Below are 23,734 nucleotides of genomic sequence, written 5' to 3'. Positions count from 1 at the left end.
GCTTTGGCCCCAGTTCTATCACCATCCCCCGGGACAGAGCGGGAGGAAGGGGCAGTTACCAATGACTCGGTGGTTGAAGTAGTCAGGCAGCATCCGCTCACACACAGCAACCAGCAGCCAGAAGGCTTCCTCCTCCTTGGCGTACAGCAGCAGAACGGAGGTCAGGATGTTCATGGACTGCTCCGGGGACGGGGAGGGGTCACAGGGGTGGGGACAGTTACTGACCAGACTGTGTGGCCACCACGGAGACTTTAAAAACCACGCTAGCTCAAGTGACCCACAAGAGTCACAACCGCATAGAGGAGAGATGCAGCATAGCAACCACAGGACACTGAGCTGCAGTGACCACGGTATCCATGTGGGCCTCACAGACACACAGGGCTGAGTGATCAGCCACCGCTCTGCCCCATCCTCAGGGAGCAACGCTGGGCTGAGCTCTGGAGGCTGCCTCAGGCTTGGATCCCAATCAACTACCTCTGTGTCTATGTTCAGACAGACACACACACCTTCACTCGCCCACTATTTTTGCTTATTCATAGGCAATAAAGCTTACGATTTTATCTTTCTAAATCTCAAGATGCTTCTCTCACCCTATCTCCTCTTGGGGTTTTATTTTGTGCCTGTTTTTTCTAAGCAGACGAGTAATCTTCCTGAGTAACTCAGGAGCCACTCGGATGACGTCCTACCTCCACATGTGCTTCTTGGAGGAGAGTGATCCACCCCAAATATCTTTTTCCTCCCCAAATACCACTGCCATTTCAAAAATAATCCCTATGGAGCTTCCATCGTGGCTCAAGGGAAACGAATCTGACCACTACTCATTAGGAGGCAGGTTCAATCTCTGGCCCCACTCAGTGGGTGAAGGATCCAGTGTTGCTGTGAGCTGTGGTGTAGGTGGCAGATGGGGCTTGGATCTGGTATTGCTGTGGCTGTGATGTAGGCCAGCAGCTGCAGCTCCAATTTGACCCCTAGCCTGGGAACCTCCATATGCCGTAGGTGTGGCCCTAAAAAAAAAGTAATAATAATCCCTATGAACTATACCCAATCACTTGTGATGGAACATGACGGAAGATAATACGAGAAAAAGAATGTATGTATGTGTGTAACTGGGTCACTTTGCTGTACAGCAGAAATTGACACAACACTGTGAATCAACTATAATAACAATTTTTTTTAATTAAAAAAAAATCCCCATGACTTCTGTACGGTCTGGAGAGTGAAAGCTCCATGCAGCTTTCCCTGTCCTACAGTGGAGGCCTGGAGGCCGTGAAGACAGAATGAGTGGCCTCCCACATTTAGAGGCCCAGCCTATGCAACGCTCTCCCCAGCCCTGGGTGACGTCCCTCCTTCCAGAGGGACAAGCTCAGCCTGCCTGACTCACACCACATCTGAGGCCTGGGGGTTGGCCCAGCATGGGGGCTATGACCTGCAGTGTGGCTCACCTGGCAGTACCCGATCTGGGGGTTCCGGTGGGCATAGGCTGTCAGGACTCTCCTCAAAGCAGCGATTCCCGTTTCGTTTTGGAAAGCGGGGTGCTCCGGTAAGGAGCGGTGCAGGTCCCGCTCTATCTCCTCCGTCACCAGGCAACACTTTCCCATGGACTCCTCCACCAGGTTACCATAGTAACCGGGATGTGCAGCGAGGTCAGTGACGGCATCTGAAGATTTAAAAGCAACGTTTTGGGGAGTTCCCGTCGTGGCGCAGTGGTTAACGAATCCGACTAGGAACCATGAAGGTGCGGGTTTGGTCCCTGCCCTTGCTCAGTGGGTTAACGATCCGGCGTTGCTGTGAGTTGTGGTGTAGGTTGCAGACGCGGCTCGGATCCCATGTTGCTGTGGCTCTGGCGTAGGCCGGCAGCTACAGCTCCGATTAGACCCCTAGCCTGGGAGCCTCCATATGTCGCGGGAGCCGCCCAATAAATAGCAAAAAGACAAAAAAAAAAAGCAACGTTTTGGGGAGAGGGGGTTGATCAGGAGAGAGTCCATCTGGGGAGGGACTGTCCTATCAGAGGACCTCAGTGGTGTCTTGCTACTCGAGGGACAGAAAACAATTTGGAATCATACACAACCCAAAAACAAAAAGAAAGGAGAAACAGAAATAACATGGCTTTTCTAAAAATAATCTTTTTTTTTCCTTCTCTTTTTACTGCCACACCTGGGTATGTGGAAGTTCCCAGCCTAGGGTTTGAATCAGAGCTGCAGCTGCTGGCCTATGCACAGCCACAGCCACAGCCACAGCCATGCCAGATCCAAGCAGCATCTGTGACCTACACCACAACTTGTGGCCAATGCTGGATCCTTAACCCACTGAGTGAGGCCCGGGATCAAACCCATTCAGTTCATGATCATGAGAGATCCTCATAGATACTAGTTGGGTTCTTAACCCATTGAGCCACAATGGGAACTCCTAAGAATAATCTTATTTAAAGGGGGGGAAGCACATACCAGAAATAGCTTCATTACTATGCTTTTTGGAAACTGTATTCCCTAGTAATAGAAGTATGTGTGTGTGTACATATATAAACACATCTGTACGCATATATACACGCATGTATACTTACACATACACACACATACAATTTTCATGCATTTCTTCAACAAGAAACTATGGAGCACTTGCGTGTTGAGCACAGGAGAAGGCACAATTATGATTAAGTAATGCTGGCAAAGAAGGAGCCAACAAGCCGCCAGCTGGAAGCCCTGGAGCCTGGGTTCATGCTCTGCAGGAAGCCAAGCACAGCCCACGTGCCCCTACCCCTGCCCCAGCCTCTGCCAGGCAGCGTGGTGGATGAGTGACTCCACACAGCAGGGGGAGTCCGTTCACCTGCCAGCCAGCGCCAGGGCACCTGTGGTCCAGCTGGTGTCCCCTGCGGTGGGGGAGGGGGGAGCATGTGGGGCTCCAGGGCCAATGCATCTCCACAAAGAGAGGTTCCAGGAGAGTCAGGGAGCAGGAAGGACCCAATTCTGCCTTGAACTGCTACTTCACGCATTTCCATTCTGACGAGGTTTAGTATATACCCCTCCCCAAGGCTCCCATCTGCAGTGACTGGTCCCCAGGGTTCCCATGAGCACTCAACAGGGGCATCCTCTTGTCACAGGGGCCCCACACTACCAACCATCACTGACTTAGCAGACCTTTTCCTCAACAGGAAAATTCTGTCATTTGCATGAAATAGCAGCTGGATAAAAAATGACCAAGCACTGTTGTTGTTTTTCAGATAAAAAGTATGTGTGTGCTAGGTGAAGTCAGTCAAAAAAGAGAAAGACAAATACTGTGTGACCCTGCATATATGCGGAATCTAAAAGATGGCACAGATGAACCTACCTACAGAACAGAAACAGACTCACAGACATAGAGAACAAACCTGTGGTTGCTGGGGTGGGGGAGTGGGGGGGATCAGAAGTTTCAGATTAGTAGATGCAAACTAGTATATATGATGGATAAACAACAAGGTCCTACCATACAGCACTGGGAACTACATTCAATATCCTGTAATTAACCATAATGCAAAGAATATGGGAAAAAATGTATATATGCGTATAACAGAGTCACTCTGCCGTCCAGCAGAAGTCAACACAACACTGTAAATAAACTATCCTTCAATAAAATAAAAAATGTGTGCCCCAGTGTGTATTCACATTCATTTAAGAGGCCTAGAGGACACCACCATGTGGCACTAGCAGGTGTCACCTTCAGGTGGTGGGATCCTGAGTCGAGTCACTTTCTTTGCTCACTTCTCTGTGTGAATACGGGCTGTTTTTATTAAATACAAAAAGAGCAAGGACTTTTTTTTTTAGCTGCACCCATGGCATGAGGAAGTTCACAGGCCAGGGAGCAAATCCATACCACGGCAGCCACCAGAGCCGCAGTGGTGACAACACTGGATCCTTAAAGTGCTGAGCCACACGGGAACTCCAATACCAAGGACATTTTTAAATTGACAAAGGAGGGTTTCACTGGTGCTCAGTGCGGGGCGGGGTGGGGGTGGGGGTGGGGGGACAGCCACAGAGACAAGCCATGAAGCAGCGGGAGGCTCAGCCAGTGGAACAAGGTGAGCAGGAGTTGGAGAAGGACCTAGAAATACCAACTCAGGGAGGCCACCCAGTAGCCAGAGCACCCAGAGTCTGTGTCTGGGCCTCTGCGGCAGAAAAAGAGGGTGCTGGGCTGTGTGGGTCCCCAGGGAAGGCAGGGCCCTGGCCACCCCCTCCCCCAGTTCCCTAGAAGGAGCAGCAGAGTCATACCTTGGACCCCAGGGCCTTCCCTTCCTGATCGAGGGAACCCACTGGGTGGGACTAAAGGCTTCCAGAGAAATGCCTGCCTAGGAAGCCATTGGACATATGGGACCCCAGCCTCAGCCCATCTGTCAGTGAGTGTCCTCATGAGACCCTCACACGTCCCTAAACCTCAGCGCAGGGAGAGTCCCTGGGTCCAGAAGGAGGAGACCTGCAACCCCGCTGAGACACTGTGTGTCCTCAACACAGGAAGAACCGGCCGCCGTGTGCCCTGAGGATTTACTTTCACCTGCTTCAAGTGAGCAACTTCTTCCCGTCCTAGAAAGACACCTCGCGCCCAGGGGGTTCTCAACAGAATCTGAGGACGAGGAAGTGCCTCCTAAAGTCATGTCTAAGGGAGAGATGACCACTGCAGTCTGACCACACACTGACCAAGGACAGCAAGGCAGCTGGACCAAGGCCCACAGTTACTGCACGGGGGGTTCTGAAGTCCTCCGGCAGGCATCTCACAGGCAGAGAGGTCCCGTCTGTGAGCACACACACGGAGCTCAGGTTGGGCCCTCTACCTGGTATCTGCTCCAGAAATAAAAGCTGACCTGGGGAGCTCCTATTGTGGTTCAGCAGGTTACGAACCTGACTAGTATACGTGAGGATGAGGGTTTGATCCCTGGCCTCGATCAGTGGGTTAAGGATTTGGCATTGCCATGAGCTGCGATGTAGGCTACAGATACAGCTCATATCCCCTGTCGCTTCTCTGTGTGAATACGCTATGGTTGTGGCGTAGCCCAGAGGCTGCAGCTCTGATTGGACCCCTAGCCCAAGAACTTCCATATGCTGTAGGTGAGACCCTAAAAAGCAAAAAAAAAAAAAAAAAATAACAGCCTGGAGACACCAGAAACACTCACCTGAGAAAAGGAGCCAGAGTTTGCCTCGTAAAGACTCGGGGATCCCCATGGCTACAAGCTTCCGGATCTTCTCTGTGCGAAACATGCATACTGTTCTGCCATACTCCACAAAGTGGTCGTTCCACAGGCTGATTTTGATCTGTTCTCTGGACTGGAAGTGGAAACAGGCTTAATGGACAAAGAAGCTCACTGCACCTTCCACTGCAGCCCATCCGTGAGCCTTCACAGGGGGACGTCCCCCCGCAGATAGAGGGACCAACAGGGATGGGCAATTCACTCCACGGATACTTCCAAACCTCCTCCAGCCCAGGGATGTCAAGGTTGCCAGCCTTTCAAGAGTTCAGGGCCAGTGGGAGCATTTAGACAAATAAAATGCCATTTCCTCTGCAAAGGTGACAGTACGCATACATTCATCGGAACGCTAAAGTAGCGCGAAGCACTTGGGGGAAGGGGAGTGGGGGGGGGCGTTAGGAGAAGCCCTTCAGGATGCTGGCCCCAAGCTACCTGCAGAAACTCAGATCAGCTCAGAGGGCAAAGGGGAGCCAGGAGCTCTCAGGATTTGCCTTGAACTTCCTGACAGCAGGAGGAAAAACCAAAATCTGACAAAATGACATTGTTCTCATCAGCAGATTTCTCTAGGCCACAGAAAAGCCTTTAAAATTATGGATTTTTAAAACCTTTAAACTTCCTAGATGGCAGAGATTTTTAGTGCCTTTTAAACAGATGTTTCTATATGCTTGTCATGATCTGTATTCTCCAGTGATGGGAGATGTTGACACATATGGTCAATATTCTTAGGTGTTTAGTCAACAAGCATTCATTGAGCATCTCTGTAAAGCACTCAGAAAGCTAACAATCCATGATACACATGCCGTTAAGGGGCCAAGGTGCAGCAGTAATGTTCACAGCCACCCTGGTACTCCTGGTCCCAACACAGCATCCCTCCAGTCAGGGGGCCATCTCAGAGCAGATTTCTAGTCTATTCACATTCATGCATCGCCCTAGGACTCTCCCTACAGAGAGGCAACTGTCAGTGACTGCAACAAAAGAATCCTTAGTTCAGTAAAACTAAAAGACAGCCAGGGGCCAGAAAACAAATTCTGTACCAAGGAGCCACACAGACACCACTGGATAAAAGGAGACAGACTTGTTCAGCACCCAAAACCCCCACAAAGGCCAGCACTGACGGTGCCACCTGAGGGGACAATGGGAGTGGACAGCCACTGCCGGCAATCATCCTACCACATCTTCCATCCACCCGGGGTGCTCAGCAAACGGGCACCGCTGACCTGCTTTTGTTTTTGTCTTGTTTTGTTTTTAACATTTTACTCTTTTTGATGCTTGCCTATGTGTTCTTTATTTATTCTTATTTATTTTTTGTCGCACTTGGGCATGTGGACGTTCCTGGACCAAAAACTGAACCGGCTGCACAGGTGCGACCTAAGCCACAGCAGCAGCAACTCGGGAACCTTAAGCTGCTGTGCCACCAGGAATTTCCCTTTTCTGCTGTTCATTTCTGCTTTTAGCCATTGAGGAAAAAAGGGAGATAAAGAGGGCCATCCCTCGCACCCACGGTTGCCTGGTAACCTGTGCCACGCCCACCACTGTGGGAAGCCACACCTCCACCCTCACGGGAAGCCACGCCCCCGTCTGGGGGAAGCCGCACCCCCACCACCTTCCCCGACCACGACCACGTGTGCACGGTGAGGACAGAACCCAGTCACCCACCAATCTCGAGTCAGGGCTCTGGCTGCCTGACTGCCGGAAGGCAGCAACCAGGGCCTCAGGGTGCAGCCGCGGGTTCGTCTCTTTCTCCCTTTCCTCGTTATTTTGTGAAGGCAGCGTTTCAAGACCCCCAAACCTGTGGTCGCTGCACATGTTTGCGGAATAAAACACAGGGGAAGTCTACAGGGGGACAAACAAGAGAGAGAGAGAGAGAAAAGTCAGTGCTTTAGGTACAATACCGTCTTGGTGTTGCCTTTGCAAGTGTGAGTGTCCATGGCTTTCTGTTAAGAACTTGTGGGAAAAACAGACTAACATTAAACCCACAGGTGTGATTGATTCCCCAGGTAGGAATCTGGTCCTGGGTGCCTCTCCTGGTGAGGCTGCTCATGGCACAGAGCATGGCCCTAAGTGGGGGCCAGGAAAGTGCCCCCAGGTCCTGGAATCGAGGATGACCATCTCCAGAAAAGAGCTCTGAATACTGAGAGACTTCCTTTCCTGCCCTCCTGTCAATACTCCAGCGAGAACAGGTCTCAAAAGGGGGGAAGAGGGTGTGAAAGAGTAGGGAACCAGGTCCCAGCAGATCCAGGTCTATTTTTGCAGCTGTCCAACCTTAAAGGCCATGAAGCTTTTCTTCCAGCAACTTACATCTGCCCCCAAATAACACCATCCCTCCAACCTCAGGGGGGGATGGGAAGGGGGCGCTGACCCCTCTAAGCAGGGAAGCAGAGTCCACTCACCTGTGGGCTGTTTCCCCATCACACCTTCCAACCTAGGAGGGAGTGGCCTGTCAACCCCTCTAACCCATTAGCCTCTCCGTCCTATGGGCGAGACCCCCACCAACCCTCTGACCTTGCCATACCCTCTCAGCACACCCGGGGCATCTGAAATGACACCCGACTCTCTGTCACATCATGCCCGGTCATGGCTAATGGACTGTTCTTGGACCCAAGTGAATCAGCATTACGGGCTCTTCCCTTTAGAGACCCTTGCCCTAGAGCTGCTGAAAAGGGGGTTTTCAATGTCTGGAATCCCACCGTTTCCAAGGATCATACCACATCTTCATCCCGAGAGGTGTCGTAGCGCACGGGGTGGTCCGCGTGCACCTGCTTCAGCCGCGCCAGCAGACTCTCCACCAGGCTGTCTCGATCCCGTAGCTCGATGAACTGAAAGGCCATCTTGCTCCTGACACTGACGATGATGGGGCTGGGCAGCAGACTCGTGTCCTCCATCTTCTCAATGCTCACCACCTTGGCGAAAAACCACACGCTCAAAGGCACAGCCAGAGAGGAGAGAGGCAGGCATTTAACTGCAGGTTCAGAAACTATTCCAAGACAGGAGGCAAAACCCAGGAACGACAGTAAGGAACTGGTACAGCATCAGAAAGTATGGAGCATATTCACAACAGCCCAAGGGGCAGTAATCCAAGTGTCTCCTGATGGATGATGGATGAACACAACAAGGTCTATACCTACAAGGGAATATTATTCAGCCCTGAGAGGGAATGCTATTCTGACAGGTGCTATGCTACAGTAACGATTCACCTGGAGGATGTTGTGCTTAGTGAAAGAAGCCAGCCACAAGAGGGCAAATACTGTAGGACTTCACTTACATGAGGGACCTAAAGGAATTGGATTCACAGAGACTGAAAGGAGAGTAAGGGGATGCCAGGGGCTGGGGGAGGGGGATAGGGAGCTAGTGTTTAATGAGGACAGAATTTCAGTTTGGGGCAAGGGGGGCGATAAAATTCCAGTGATGGGTGTACAACATTGTGAATGTACTTCATGCCATTGAACTATAACACTTGAAAATGGTGGAAATTGTAAATGTTGTGTATGTAATACCACTATCAAAAAAAAAATTATATAAGCAACTCCAGGACTTCTTGCACCACTCATAAGTAAGAAGACTTGGAAAATGAAGACTTCTACTGCAGAAAAATGGAGCTCAATCACATGAATGAAAAATGTTGTTTTTCTGAATAGTGCTTAGTCCGTATGTTCTAACGGCAAGAATCTGGAAGTCTCAACATGTGACAGAGCAGTGGATCATGTCGCAGCAGACATGCCCTGAAACCACAGGACTGACCATATCAGATCTAGAAACGGGCTCCATTTCTAAGAAGAGAATTGTGGCATTTTATAATTGGAAGGGAAGCATTTTTTTTAAAACCATTTTTACCTTAAGTTCCAGGAGGGTTTTTGACATTTCTTTTCAAAAGGTGATGCTTTTTTGTAGGTCACCTTTTCCCCCCTGTTTTTTGTGGGTGAAAGGGGAGGAGTCATTTCTCAGGGCTGCTGGAAAATCTCTCCTTGCTAGTCAGGTACTTTTTAATAATAGCCTTATCAATAATGCAGAGGCTGGAGTGCCTCTCATCATTCACTTGTGTGCACCTTTCCCACTGTCCCCGCAACAAGAGAAAAAGCACTGTCCCGTGGTCCGCTGAAGGCCAGGCCTCCCTCGAGACCCACCCAGCCTCAGCCAGCATCCTTCCTGCATCCGCATCATGGCAACTAAGGGCCCAGGGACAGGATGGGGGCAGCGTCTACCTCTCGGAGTGGGAGTATGACTTTGCAGCAGCCGTCTTCCTTGCTTGCAAAGCAGATGTAACTGTCAGAGGCAAACATCCGCCCGGCAGTGTGACAGCGACTGAAGGGTGTCCAGAGGGAACAGTCCAGGACGGCATGCAGCTTCTCCCGCCGCGGCAGCCTGAAGAAGGCCCGGAAGAACTCGTTCTGCGCCCGGGCCTCCAGGACCCTAGGAAGGAGGGAGGGAGGAGGGAGAGACAGGCACAGTGACTGCAGCTGCAAGGTAATGGAGGAAAATCCTTGCACCCCCCCGCACAACCTGATACTGAAGGGGACACAGAAAGGGGTTGGGCCCCAGTTTTCGCACATCGGCAGCCTCTGGAGTAAGAACCGAAAGCAGAATTTTTTCATCCCGCACAGAGGTGAGGCAGAGAACTCAACACACCAATGTGAGCCCTCTTCCTGGTTCAAGCAACACTGAGAATTATCACAAAACAAATGTGTAAGAATCTAGCATCAAAAGTCACCTAATAACAAGTGATGGCGAAGACACAGAGAAACTGGTACCTTCACACCTGGCTGTCGGCGATGGAAAATGTATGGCCACTTGGGAAAACAGCCTCGCATTTCCTCAAAAGGTTAAACACTGAAGTTACACATGACTCTGATCCTGAGTATTTACCCAAGAGAACTGAAAACACACATCCACTGGAAAACATGTACACACACATTCACAGCAGCATTACTTGAAATGGTCAAAACCAGGAAACAACACAAATGTCCATCCTTTGATAAAGGGATGAACACCATGTGACATGTCTGTCCAGGGGAGCATCATTCAGCCAGAAAAAGGAGTGACGTACAGACTGGTGCTACAGCCTAGATGAACCGTGACAAGCATCCTAAGTCAAAGAAGCCCAATACAGAAGACTACGCACTGCCTGACTCCACCACTGTGCAACTTCCAGAACAGGCAAATCTACAGAGACAAGACATGGATCAGTGATGGCTCAGGGCTCGGAGAGAGGGATGAGTGGTGCGTGAGAATGCACTTTCTTCCCAGGGTGATGAAGATGTTCTAAAACTGACCGTGTGATGATGGAACAATTCTGAACATCCTGAAAACCTCGGAATGGTATCCTTAGGTATCCAAGTGTCTGGTGAACGAATTATAACTCCAAAGAGCTATTAAAAAGTTTAGATCTGTGCCTGATATAAATAAATGCTCAATAAACATTAGCATTATCCAAGAGTCCAAGTAAAGGACCCCAGAAAAAAGCCCCATCAATCACATGAGTGTTGACAATGGACAATGGTGGTGAGTGGGGCGAGACCCTCCCAGGGGACCCTGATTCTTGACTCTCAAACCCAATGAAGCAAAAAGATAGCCAAATCACAACACTTCCAAATACCAATGGATTTATATCACACAGAACTCCTGTTTCTGTTCCTGTTTCTGTAGAAACTTCATTTTGAGGTTAATCTGTGATGGATGAGCTATCATAATTCAAGTATACAGTTCTTTTTTTCTATCAACTATTTGTTGTCATGCAATAGTAAAGGCATTAAAGATGCAGCAAGCTTATGAAGTACTATTTTCTAGAAGAAATTGGAGGCATTTTCATCTTTATTACTGTACGTTTGGTTATGCAGACACTTCGATGTTATAAACCTTTATGTCCCCCATAAATTTGGTCAGAAATCATTTTTGATTGTGTTACGTTAAACAGTCTACAGTGGGATAGAGTACTGGGTACCAGTGGTCCAAAGTGAGATAAAAGACTACAATAAAAATGCTCGATCTTACAAAAGAAACAGGTTTATGCACTAAACGTTCTGTGCCTTGGTCTAACAGTAACACGATGTCTGTAAAATGACAGTAAGTACAGGTGTCGAATCACGTTTTCTCCCCCTACACTCTGCATTATCCCAGACTGCTAAATGTGTTCTTTCCAAGAAGTTTGATGATTGAATTACTGTATACATTTACTGTCCTGTGCGACAGTTTTGCTATTGTTAGAGATTTCAGTAATTAAAGTGAGAAACAGAAGCTTAAAAAAAAAAAAAAAGTTTCCCATTTTAGCAGATGGGAAACTCCAATGAACAGAGATGAAAACGTGTCTTTGTCACATGCAATAAGAGTTTGAGATTTATCTGCTAGGATGAGACTCTGCTTAGAGTCAGAAAGAGCAACTCATGGCTGCCTTACTAACTGTGCGCCTGGACAGGACTTGCTATTTCCCACTGACAGCTGTAAAATGGAATTAATACCTACACATCCTGCTTCAGGGCATCCTTGTGAATATAAAATCAATACTGCAAAGAGAAAAAGCAGGTTAGAGGAGTTCTCTGGTGGCTCAGTGGGTTAAGGACCTGGCACTGGCACTGCTGTGGCACAAGTTCAAGCCCTGGGCTGGGAACTTACCCATGCTGTGGACCTGACCAAAAAAAAGGAAAAAAAAAAAAGTAGGTGAGGGAGTCTCCACTGTGACGCAGCAGTAATGAACCTGACTGCCTCATAGTATCTATGAGGATGCGGGTTTGATCCCTGGCGTTGCTTAATGGGTTGAGGATCCAGGGTTGCCATGTGCTGTGGTATAGGTCACAGAAGTGGCTTGAATCCCGCATTACTGTGGCTGTGGTATAGGCTGGCAGCTATAGCTCTCATTTGATGCCCAGCCCGGGAACTTCCATATGCCACAGGTGTGGCCATAAAAAACCAAAAAAAAAAAAAAAAAAAAAAACCAAAAACCAAAAAACAGGTTAGAAATAGCATCTACCCATTTATATAAATTCTATAAAATTTATATATGATCCTATTTATAGAAATTCTATATATGATCCCATTTATATAAATTCTATAAAATTAGGAGAAAGTGATGTGTAGAAAGACCTTCCCTAGCATGCTAATAGTGGTTAGCTCTGCCCAGTGGGCTTTCTGCTTGCCGCTCTGTCACTGTGGTTCTGATTTACATTTCCCTGATGATGCATGTCGAAGTTCCATGCCAGTGACCCAGGCTGCAGTAGGGATGACGCGGGATCTTTAACCTGCTGCACCATTAGGGAACTTCTGCTTTCCACTTTGATCTACTTAAGTTTTTGACCTGACCACACATTAGCTTTAAGAACAGATATGCTCTTTTCTTTGAGGAAAAGAACAGGAGTTCCCATCGTGGCTCAGTGGTTAACGAATCCGACTAGGAACCATGAGGTTGTGGGTTCGATCCCTGGCCTTGCTCAGTGGGTTAAGGATCCAGCATTGCTGTGAGTTGTGGTGGAGGTTGCAGACATGGCTCGGATCCTGTGTTGCTGTGGCTGTGACGTAGGCCAGCAGCAACAGCTCCGATTCAACCCCTAGCCTGGGAACCTCCATATGCCTCGGGTGTGGCCCTAAAAGGACAAAAAGACAAAAAAAAAAAGCCCCCCCCCCACCAAAAAAAAACAAAAAAAGAACAGCTTTTCAAATGTTGGGTAAATGTAAGGTGTCAACCTCTCCACCTGAGACTGCACCACAGCCCAGGTGATCTTTCAGACACGTTCTGGGCTGAGCCTCTGTGAAGGGACCTCACCTCACTGAGGCCACACCACCTCCCCACACAGATGCCCTGCCATCCTGGTGCTCCTTCCCAATCCAGCTCTCGTTTCACACCATCACACAAATGTTTTCCCAGGAGGTATCACACAGAGATGTGACACGAAGAGAAGATACAGGCATGTCCAGAAAGCCCTCTGGGCATAGAGAGATAAAGTATACAAATGCCACACATCAAAGTGGATCCAGTCACTGTGGTCCAGAGCTGCAGTCCCTTTAATACCTGACACAACGTGGACGGCTGTTTCCTAAGGACCCTGAGCGCCTGCCAGAGAGGAGCTGGGAGAACACGGGAAAGCACGGTGAGTGCCTGAGAAGTCCACGCTCTGTGACAACAGAAGCCCCTCAAGGTCCCCCCTCCTCCAAGAGCTGACTATACACAACACATGTCCACTGCAAAACTTATATCCTCGTCCCCCAAGGATGCAGCCACACTGGCTTCATGGCAGCAAGGCCAGCCTTTCTCCCTGTGTACATCTCACAGGTGTGGCTCCAGCCACTGCTTAATCGAGCTGTTGTCCTGTCCTTCCTTGTCACCAGGGGAGACGGTAGTGAAGCCGAGGTGGCAAGTAACACCATCATAGCAGCTTGGGTGGAGCTGCAGGGCGGGTGGGAGGACTTCTATTTACGTTATGCCCAAACCCTTCAAATTAAGAATCAGGCGTGGAGTTATATGAGGCAGATGAAGAACAATTTTCTGTTCAGGGCACCTGCTGCCTCGGCTGCCAGCTCGGCGCCACCCCCTGCCCTGTGGCTTCGGTGCAGCTGGGGTGAGCCACCAAGTCTCCATTCTCCTTTCTGGGCCGTTCTCCCTTCACTGTGGAGGGCTGTCTTTCCCACACTCAGCAGCCAGACCTGTGACCTCAGGTCACCAAAAAGAAAAGCAGCACGTGGCACTTTCCTAAATTACCTTCCTGCCTCCTACAGAAAGCTCTCTTCCAATCCTGCCTTTAGGAGCTCTCTTTGTAGCTCAGCGGTTAACGAACCTGACTAGGATCCATGAGGATGCAGGTTCGATCCCTAGCCTCGCTCAGTGGGTTAAGGATCCGGAGTTGCCATGAGCTGTGGTGTAGGCTGCAGACTCAGCTCGGATCTGGCATTACTGTGCCTGTGGCATAGGCTGGCAGCTGGAGTTCCAATTAGACTCCTAGCCTGGGAACCTCCATATGTCGCGGGTGTGGCCCTAAAAATAAAAAAAAATATTAAAAAATTAACCAATTCTGCCTTTAAATATGAGTCATAAACGATGCTTCATGTTCTAAGGAAACTGAGATGAAGATTTGAAGACTTGAGAGGACACACAAGCCCCTTGGGAGCCCCACCCCCCACCCCCAGCATTGACGTCTGTTTCCCAGCAACAGGTTGTTTTGATGCTAAATATATTACATGTCACCTGCTCTCTGGGAACAACATCAGAGACAATTCCACTGATCACCACTGGCCTTTCTGACCCTCCAATGCTCAGTAAATACCTCCACTTTTCCTACATACAGATAACCAGGCCTGGGTCACGACCTCACACTCAGAGGGCATCAGCGTCCGCCCACGTATGCATAGAGCACTGCCTTCCTCAGAAGTGTGTTTACACAAACCTCTTTCCCCTGTGACCCCCCAGGAGTACTAAGGAAATGAAGGATGACGCTGCCACGCGGCATCTTACGCAGAATGTGCAGCAGCCCAGGACCTCTAGGGACATGAGGCCAGCCCGGGCCGCAGACAAGGGGTGTGGTGTGAAGGCGGGCTCAGCTGGCAGTCCCCCGTCTCCTTTGAAAATCCATCTCCAGGACCCCGACAGACCAGCACTCAACAACCCTGGGCATCTCAGAGGCTCTTCCACCCGAGCAAAGGCTCCCGCCTCCATCCTCTGCTCTCCGTCCTTCCCCAGAGACAGGTGGCACCCCCACCAGGCCTGAAGCAGTGGGGGCCCTGCCAAGACGGAGATGTGGGCCTCCCATGGTCGATGGGCTAGCTCCTCGGGGCTATACAAGGCCAGGAGGACTCTGAGCTGGAATCAGGAGGCAAAGTCGAGAATATCACATCCCGGAGCCTATGAAGGTGCAAGGAGAAAAGCAGAAAAGGAGGTGAATCTGGGCAGGGAGAGGCCCCAGAAGTTCTGCAAAGCCAGCCGGGACAGTGGAGAGTCAGCCAGACCACGGGGGGTCACTCGAGGTCATCAGCCCCGGCACACGGTCAGATACTGACCAGAGGGGAAACAGAGCCTGTTTATGCACCACATTAAGTGAGCGTTCCCAGCCAGTGGAAATAAATTCTAATGAGGATATCATGTAATTTCAACTCAGTGAAGCCCATTACCTCTCTAATGGTGCCCCACTAAAACCGAAGGCTATATACTCTCACTCCATCTCTCCCAACTTCAGAATCGGTATTTTCGGGTTGAAGTGTCAAGGCCTTTCTTTCCCCTTGTTCCTTCCCTCCATTTTCCCTCCAGGAAGCCCCCAACCCCCCGCCCCAGGCCTTGGCCCCCCCTGCCCTCCCCGATACTTTTTTTTCATTTTTGGGGCCACACTCACAGCATATGGAGGTTCCCAGGCTAGGGGTCAAATTGGAGCTACAGCCGCTGGCCTACACCACAGCAACGCAGCATCCAAGCTGCATCTGTGACCTACGCCACAGCTCAGGGCAACACCAGATCCCTAACCTGATGAGGCCAGGGATCAAACCCACTTCCTCAAGGATACCAGGCAGGTTCTTAACCCACTGAGTCATGACGGGAGCTCCCCCTTCCCGGATTTTGTAGCTGCAATGGACACTGGTCCAGGCCATCCTCTGGGGAGCCCTGCCAGTCTTCGGCAGACTGCTGGATCAGGGTGACAGTGCCCCATTCCATCCTCCCTGCTCCCTCCAAGAAGTCTGGCCTCACTCTGCACCCCTAAGTCCCCGGGGAAAGGAGCGATGTGGCAGTCATAACTAGTCCATAATCAGACCACAAGGGCACCTTCCTAAAGCTGTTATCTGGGAAGAAAAGTAAAAATACCTCCACAAAAGGGGGCAATCAGCCCTTGTGACTGTGCCCTCGGCACAGAGAGGCTGTTTTCCTCTGCTTTCAACCTGGGCTGTCCTGGCAGGATATCAAGTGGACTGAGTCATTACCTGTTTATGGCCTCAGGCCTGCGTCTCCATGACGAAAAGCTGCAAGCGAGAACCGGCCAGGAAGAATGCTGGCAAGAATGGCATGCCTTTCACTTTTGCAGGAAGTCATTCAAAGCACAGCGACCAGCAAAACACACCATGGACCAGGACTCTGCCATCTGTCCAGGGGCCCCACGGCACCCAGGGGCCAGGCGGCCCCACCACCGGCCATCACTGGGGTCCTTTTTGCACTTTCTCTGCTCCCCTTGCTGCAAGTTTCCAGGGCTGGGCAGAGGGGGCGGGAAGGGACAGCCCTGTGGAATTCACCTGTTTCTGGAAGACTCCCAGCACCAAGGAGTCTTCTTGGTGGTTTTCCCAACAGGTCTGAAGGGCTACAGACCTCACACCTTCTTCTTCTTTCCTCATTTCTATTCCAAATTAAAAATGCCACATCTGGGAGTTCCCATCGTGGCTCAATGGCTAACAAACCCAGCTAGCATCTATGAGGATATGGGCTCAATCCCTGGCCTTGCTCAGTAGGTTGATCCAGCATTGCTGTGAGCTGGGGTGTAGGTTGCAGATGCAGCTCGGATCCTGCATTGCTGGGGCTCTGGCGTAGGCTGGCAGCCACAGCTCCGATTGGACCCCTAGCCTGGGAACCTCCATGTGCCGCAGGTGTGGCCCTGAAAAAGACAAAAAGACCAAAAAAAAAAGCCACATCTGGACATAGAGCTGTGATGGAACATTGGGAAATGTGCGAAGGATCCTCTGAGATCCCAAGGTCACAGGCCTGACCAGCACACATAAGCTCTGAGCTTCCAAAAACCACGAGCTTCGGACTCCCACACCCACACATCTGTATGCAAACATGTGAGAGAAGTGCACACTTGCAGTGGTGACTCACAGGAGCCCTTGAAACAGTGTACACACCTGAGACGTGTTTCTTCCTTTCTGACAGATCTTTGTAAGCTGGACTAAAAGTGAAACCGCAGAACTCAGATTGGGACTTGAACCCACTGTTTTGTATTGTTTGGGGCCACACCTATGGCATTTGGAAGTTCCTGGGTCAGGGATGATGGTACCTGTGCCACAGCAGTGACCCGAACAGCTACAGTGACAATGCCCGATCCTTCACCTGCTGCGCCACAAGGGAATTCTGAACCCACTGTGTTTTAATCAAAGTCACACACCTGGTCTCAGGACTTACTGAAGTTCAGGTTCTTATGTCTCAGTATAGAAGGAATTCAGCAAGAGGCAAAGTGATAGGTAAGAAGGAGATTTATTGAGACAGAGCATAGCCCTTGTAAGAAGGGGAGAACAGCCTGGAAGATACATACTCTATGGACAGACCGAGATCCGTCTCAAAGAGAAAGATAACACCCTGAAATATGTGACCGTGAGTGATTATGGGCTGGCTAATTTCATAGGCTAATGAGTGGGAGAATTATTCCAACTATTTAGGGAGAGGGGTGGGGATTTCCTGGAACTGGGCCACTGCCCACTTTTTGCCCTTTTATGGTCAGCATGCGAACTGTCATGGTGCCTATGGGCCTGTCGCTTAGCTGCTAATGTGTTACAATTAGCTCAGAATGAGGCTCACCATCCACTGGAAGTGAAATCTTCCACCATCCTGGACCTAGCTGGGTTCAGTGAGTTCATGTTGTGTCCTCAATGGCTATCTCTCTCTCTCTCTTTTTTTTTTTTTTTGCCTTTTTTAGGGCCGCACCTGCAGCATATGCAGGTCCCCAGGCTAGGAGTCTAATCAGAGATACAGCTGCTGGCCACAGCCACAGCCACAGAAACGCCAGGTCCAAGCTGTGTCTGCAACCTACACCATGGCTCACAGCAACACCAGATCCTTAAGCCACTAAGCAAGGCCAGGGATCGAACCTGCAACCTTATGGTTCCTAGTCGGATTCGTTTCCGTTGCACCACGATGCGAACTCTGGCTAGCGCATTTCTAAGGTGGTGCCCTGTCTCCTTCCCTCTTGTTTCAAAAGTACTCAGGTATCAAACTACATAGAGATACTTGAAGAAATATGGAAACAGGGGCTCCCACTGGATTGGGTTGTCTTCTGGTCCCTAAGATGGAATCGGAGACAGTTATAGGAAGCCTGGGGCCAGAAGGTACCTGGAGGGGCTGGGGACCGGGGGTCAGGAGACCAAAGGACAGTGCTGGCCTCAGTGTCCCCTTTAATAAGAATGGCGAGCAGCGCCCACCTCCTACCGGCTTAAAGGAATTATCAGATTATCAGATGTGATGCAAAACCAAATGAAATTCACTGGAATTTTACCCACAAATCAGAGCACTGGGTTTTAATTTTTGCCTTACTTGTGACTATACATGAACAATTTAAAATGTATGGGAGTTCCTGTTGTGGCTCAGTGGAAAAGAATCTGACTGGCATCCATGAAGACGCAGGTTTGATCCCTGGCCTCGCTCAGTGGGTTAAGGATCCAGTGCTGCTGTGAGCTGTGGTATAGGTTGCAGATGCAGCTCGGATATGGCATTGCTGTGGCTGTGGTGTAGGCCAGCAGCTACAGGTCCGATTAGACCCCTAGCCTGGGAACCTCCATATGCCACAGATGCAGCCCTAAAATAAAATAAAATAAAGATAAAATGTATGCACACAAGAGGAGGGGTCTTTGAATCCTTTCTGAATACATGAAAATTCCCGACACTCTATTCGGGGACCACTTATTAGAAATATACATATTCCCCTAAATGTTCAGAGAAGACAGTACATGTGTTAAAGGAATAATAGAAATGTTAAAATACATGAATAATTTTAGAAAACTGTAATGCCTAGTGGTTCCCAAAACATTAAGCTAGAATTATCATATGATCTAGCAGTTCTACTTCTGGGCATGTGTCCAAAAGAACTGAAAGCAGAATCTTGAAGAAATATTTACACACCCAGGTTCACAGCAGCCAAAAGCAGATGGAACTTGGTGTCCACTGATGGATAAACAGGTAAGTAAAATGCAGTATACACATACAATGAAATATTAGTCGGTCTTCAAAGGGAGGGAAATCCTGACACAGGCTACGATGTGGATGAATCTTAAGGTCATGAGACTAAGCAAAATAAGCCAGTCACAAAAGAAAAACAAATGTTCTATGATTTCACTTATATGAGGCGCTGAGACGGGTCAGTTGTAGAAACGCAAAGTAGAAGGGTGGGTGCCAGGGGCTGGGGGAGGAGTGGGGAGTCAGAGTTTAATGGGGACAGAGTTGCAGTTTTGAAAGATGTTAAGAGCCCAAGAGATAGATGGTGGTAATGGTTATACAACACCATGAATGTACTTAATACCACTGAACCATATGCTTAAAAATGGTTAAAGAGTTCCCTGTGGCACAGCAGGTTAAGGATCCGGTGTTGTCACTGCAACGGCTCAGGTCGCTGCTGTGGCACAGGTTCAATCCCTGGCCCGGAAACCTCTGTATACCCAGGATGAGGTCAGAAAAAAAAAAAAAATGGTTAAGATGATTGCTCATCATCAGGAAAATGCCAATCAAAACCACAATGAGATATCACTCACATATGTCAGAATGGCCATCATCAAAAAGAACACAGATAACAAATGTTGGCGAGGATGTGGAGAAAAGGAAACACCTGTACATATAAATTGGTGGGAATATAAATTGGTGCAGCCACTACAGAAAACAGTATGAAGATTCCTGAAAAACTAAAAAGAGAACTACCTTATGACCCAGCAAGTTCACCCCTAAGCATATATCTGAAAAACAAAAAACAAAAAACAAAAACTGGAAACACTAAATTGAAAAGGTTACATGCACCCCCATCTTCATAGCAGCACTACAACTGCCAAGGTATAGAAAAAAACAGATGAATGGATAAAGAAGATGTGACACACACACACACGCGCACGTGCGCAATAGAATACTATTCAGCCATAAAAAAGAATGAAATGTTGCCATTTGCAGCAACGTGGATGGATTTGAAAGGCATTTTGCTAAGTGAAATAAGTCAGACCAAGAAAGACAAATACTGTATGATATCACTTATAAGCGGAAACTAAAAAATACAACCAACTAGTGAATAAGACAAAAAAGAAGCCAACTCACAGACACAGAGAATAAGCTAGTGGTCACCAATGGGGAGAGGGAAGGGGAAGGGGTAAAACAGGAGTGAAGTATTTTAAAAAAAGGGTTATTATGGAATTAGATGAAATCATGTGTGTGATACTTTTGAAAACTCTAAAGCATTATAGAATTTAAAGAATCTTTCACTTTTTTAAAAAGGTTGAAATATAAAAATGGTTAAGACGGCAAATTTTGTGTTATATATATTTTACTGCAATAAAAAAATTTTTAATGACTAGTAGTATTCAGATGGTAATGGTGATTCTGTAACTACATCGAAAACATCCACCAGGACAGCACTTTATGGGTAACTTGTTTTTCAAAGGATACATAGGTGCACTTTTACAAAGGTACTGTCTCTGCGGTTATTCAGTTTGAACTTTGGGGCCAGAAATCACACAGTCAAGCTCAAACACCACAGTCTGAATTGTAGATAATAAAGCTGAACTTTTTTTTTCTTTATGGCCGCACCCATGGCATATGGAGGTTCCCAGACTAGGGGTCGAGTCGGAGCTACAGCCTACACCACAGCCACAGCAACATGGGATCTGAGCCATGTCGCAACCTACACCACAGCTCATAGCAACGCTGGATCCTTAACCCACTGATCAAGCCCAGGGATCGAACCCACATCCTCATGGATCCTAGTCGGGTTCATTAACTGCTAAGCTATGAAGGGAACTCCCAATTCGAACTTCTTTTAAGTGACAAATAATTCAAGCAACTACCTCCTAAGTCCCTGTGACCAGTATCAATCTGGGGAAAACCAATAACAAAGAATGCTGATTTACACTATTAGTAAGGCACAGTTCTCCAATTTGTCAAAATTAACCAAAGTAAATTCAGCTGTACTTCTCCAAAGTAATGTAATGTGAAAAAAACAACATTTCTTAATGTATACTAATAAAGCCCTGTGCAGCATAGAATTCTATCATGTGGCTACTTGTATTATAGTTTCAAGATGTATTTTTATGCAAATTAATTTTGATATAATATCTGAAAAAAGGGAGAAATTGAATCCAGGAATCAAAGCATACTGCATAAGGAAATGAATAAATTGGAGTTCCCATCGTGGCTCAGCAGAAACGAATCTGACTAGCATCCATGAGGACGCAGGTTTGATCCCTGGCCTCACTCAGTGGGTTAAGGATTCTGCATTGCTGTGAGCTGTGGTGTAGGTCACAGACGCAGCTCAAATCCCCAATTGCTGTGGCTGTGGTGTAGGCTGAAAGCTACAGCTCAGATTCGACCCCTAGCCTGGGAACTTCCATATGCTGTGGGTGTGGCCCTAAAAGACAAAAAAAAAAAAAAAAAAAAAAAAAAAGTCATGAAGAAATCACTCCCAATTATTATCTGTCATGAGTAAGGACAGAGGAAAATCTGGACTATGCCACGAGAGAAATTTAACTGTGGTACAAAGCTAACAAAGCACGTGTCCATGATGGTGACACAGAGGCTATGGTCCCTTGTGAGGTGAGGGACCCCTGGGGACGGAGAGTCCTACCTCTTGGTGATCTGGCTCGGCTCCTGAAGATCCGGGTCCAGGTCAAAGCCCTCGTTGTCCAGCAGCCTTCTTAGAGTCACATCAGCCAGCTGCTCCATGATCTTGAACACCTCATCGAGGTTCAGAAACATGGAGAAATCCCGCTCCTTATTCTGCGTGGTGATGCGGATGGTATCCGTCAGGAAGACGTTGGATGTCCGTTCCAACTTCTGGATATCAACCCAAGGGACTACAAGTTTAACTAGAAAGAAAAAAGAAAGGGTAGGAATTCCTGTCATGGCTCAGTGGAAACGAATCAGCCTAGCATCCATGAGGATGCCAGTTCGATCCCTGGCCTTGCTCAGTGGGTTAAGGTTCAGGCATTTCTGTGAGCTGGGTTGTAGGTCACAGACGCAGCTCAGATCCTGCGTTGCTGTGGCTGTGGTGTAGGCCGGCTGCTGCAGCTCCGACTTGACCCCTAGCCTGGGAACCTCCATATGCCAAGGGTATGGCCCTAAAAAAGCCCCCCCCCCAAAAAAGGGTAAATACAGATTTTACCCTAATGCGGAACCCAAACTTGAGTGCAGCAGCAACAGCCAGAGTACAAAGCTTTTCCTGCAGCTGAAATGCAACTACCTTTTCAACCAGAGCAGGAAAGAGGAAGCACAGCACAGTAAGGTAGAACCCAACTCATGTACTAATAATTATCATAAAGATTTAAGCAAAACTTCCCAAGTTATAAGAGGGACAACATTCTGAAATACCAAGTCAACAACATGAAAACTTTCCCCAATAAAACATTTCGACTTAAATATTTGCAAAAGTTCTAGAAGTTTCTCAATCCACACAAATTCTGGGCTCAGAAGCAGCATTTCTGACATAAGCTATGAAAAAAAGGAGGACAAAAGAGGACCCATGATCTGGGGTAGAGGAACAGACCTAACATTTAGACTGTCAAGTGGCCATTGTTTAAATCTTAGAAAACAGAGTACAAGTAATTTCTATGGAACCCTTTATAAAGAAATACGAGGAGTTCCCTTTGTGGTTCAGTGGGTTAAGGACCTGACATTATTTCTATGAGGATGAGCATTCCATCCATCCCTGGCTGCGCTCAGTGGGTTAACGATCCAGTACTACCGTAAGCTGTGGCACAGGTTACTGATGTGGCTCAGATCTGGTGTGGCTGTGGCACAGACCTCAAATGCAGCTCTGATTCAAAGCCTAGCCCTGTAACTTCCATATGCCTTAAGTGCAGATGCGGGAAAAAAAAAAAAAAAAAAAAAGTAATATGGTACCTTTTATAATCAAGTATTCTATGCTCAGAAATGTTTCCAGAGAGTTCCCTGGTGGCTCAGCAGGCTACAGATGCAGCATTGTCACTGCTGTGGTGCAGGTGATCCCTGGCCCAGGATCTTCCACATGCCATCGGTTTCACCAAAACACAAACCAAAAAAAAAAAAAAAAAGAAACAAAAAGAAACAAAGGCAGGTCATTAGGCTGGCATGCTAGTGCAAAGCAGAGATGGACATATCAACTTAAAATAATAAATGTCATTAAATACTAGGGCTCCTTTCTTTTTTCCAGATTTTATCAACTTAACAAAATTTGGTATAGTGACAATGATCAGCAAGTGTCAGGAAATACTCATTTTCCTTTTCAAATAAAGGAGGGGATGATTAACGATTATTTCTATCATTTCTCTCCATTTATTCTGAAATAAAGTCTTCAGTGCTGTAATAACTTAAAAGGCGACATTTCTACATCAATCGTGAGAATAAGCTTCATGAGCTACTTCTGGTTGCTTCTCTAGTCTGTTACTCATGCACACTCCCTCTACGCTAACAGCTCTCAGTCATGAAGCCTCTCTCTCTATTGGAAGAGACCTGCACTTAACAAACTCTTTAGGGAGTTCCCTTTGGGGCTCAGTGATAACAAATCTGACTAGTATCCACGAGAATGCTGGTTCCATCCCTCGCTTCTCTCAGTGGGTCAGGAAGCCGGAGTTGCCATGGGCTGTGGTGTAGGTCACAGACATGGCTCAGATCCAGCATTGCTGTGGCTGTGGTGTAGGCCG

General features: G+C 48.2%; 1 protein-coding gene across 20 annotated transcripts in view; it reads right to left on the bottom strand.

Moving 5' to 3' along the window:
• The window catches only part of TBC1D8 (TBC1 domain family member 8), a 139,646-nt gene that overhangs the window by 29,126 nt on the left and 86,786 nt on the right, over positions 1-23,734 (bottom strand). For 19 of the 20 annotated variants that reach the window (XR_014841366.1, XM_085018588.1, XM_085018594.1 and 16 more), the window contains 7 exons: positions 21,682-21,922; positions 9,409-9,616; positions 7,915-8,109; positions 6,866-7,042; positions 5,138-5,288; positions 1,443-1,657; positions 60-177 (listed from right to left, as the gene is read on the bottom strand). Coding sequence is in view for 18 of the 20 variants with exons in the window: in XM_021087165.2 (XP_020942824.2) it covers positions 60-177; positions 1,443-1,657; positions 5,138-5,288; positions 6,866-7,042; positions 7,915-8,109; positions 9,409-9,616; positions 21,682-21,922 (1,305 nt within the window). In the remaining 2 variants the exon portion in view is untranslated. Of the gene's footprint in view, positions 1-59; positions 178-1,003; positions 1,658-5,137; positions 5,289-6,865; positions 7,043-7,914; positions 8,110-9,408; positions 9,617-21,681; positions 21,923-23,734 lie in introns of all 20 variants that reach the window. The other variant, XR_014841367.1, reaches the window with a different exon arrangement.

This window comes from Sus scrofa, chromosome 3 (genome assembly GCF_054392235.1).
Source record: "Sus scrofa isolate SSC_HxYL_T2T_F1_AM1 chromosome 3, Sscrofa_HxYL_maternal_Yorkshire_Landrace_v2.0, whole genome shotgun sequence".
NCBI lineage: Eukaryota > Metazoa > Chordata > Mammalia > Artiodactyla > Suidae > Sus > Sus scrofa.
This window is presented reverse-complemented; position numbering and strand designations above follow the sequence as displayed.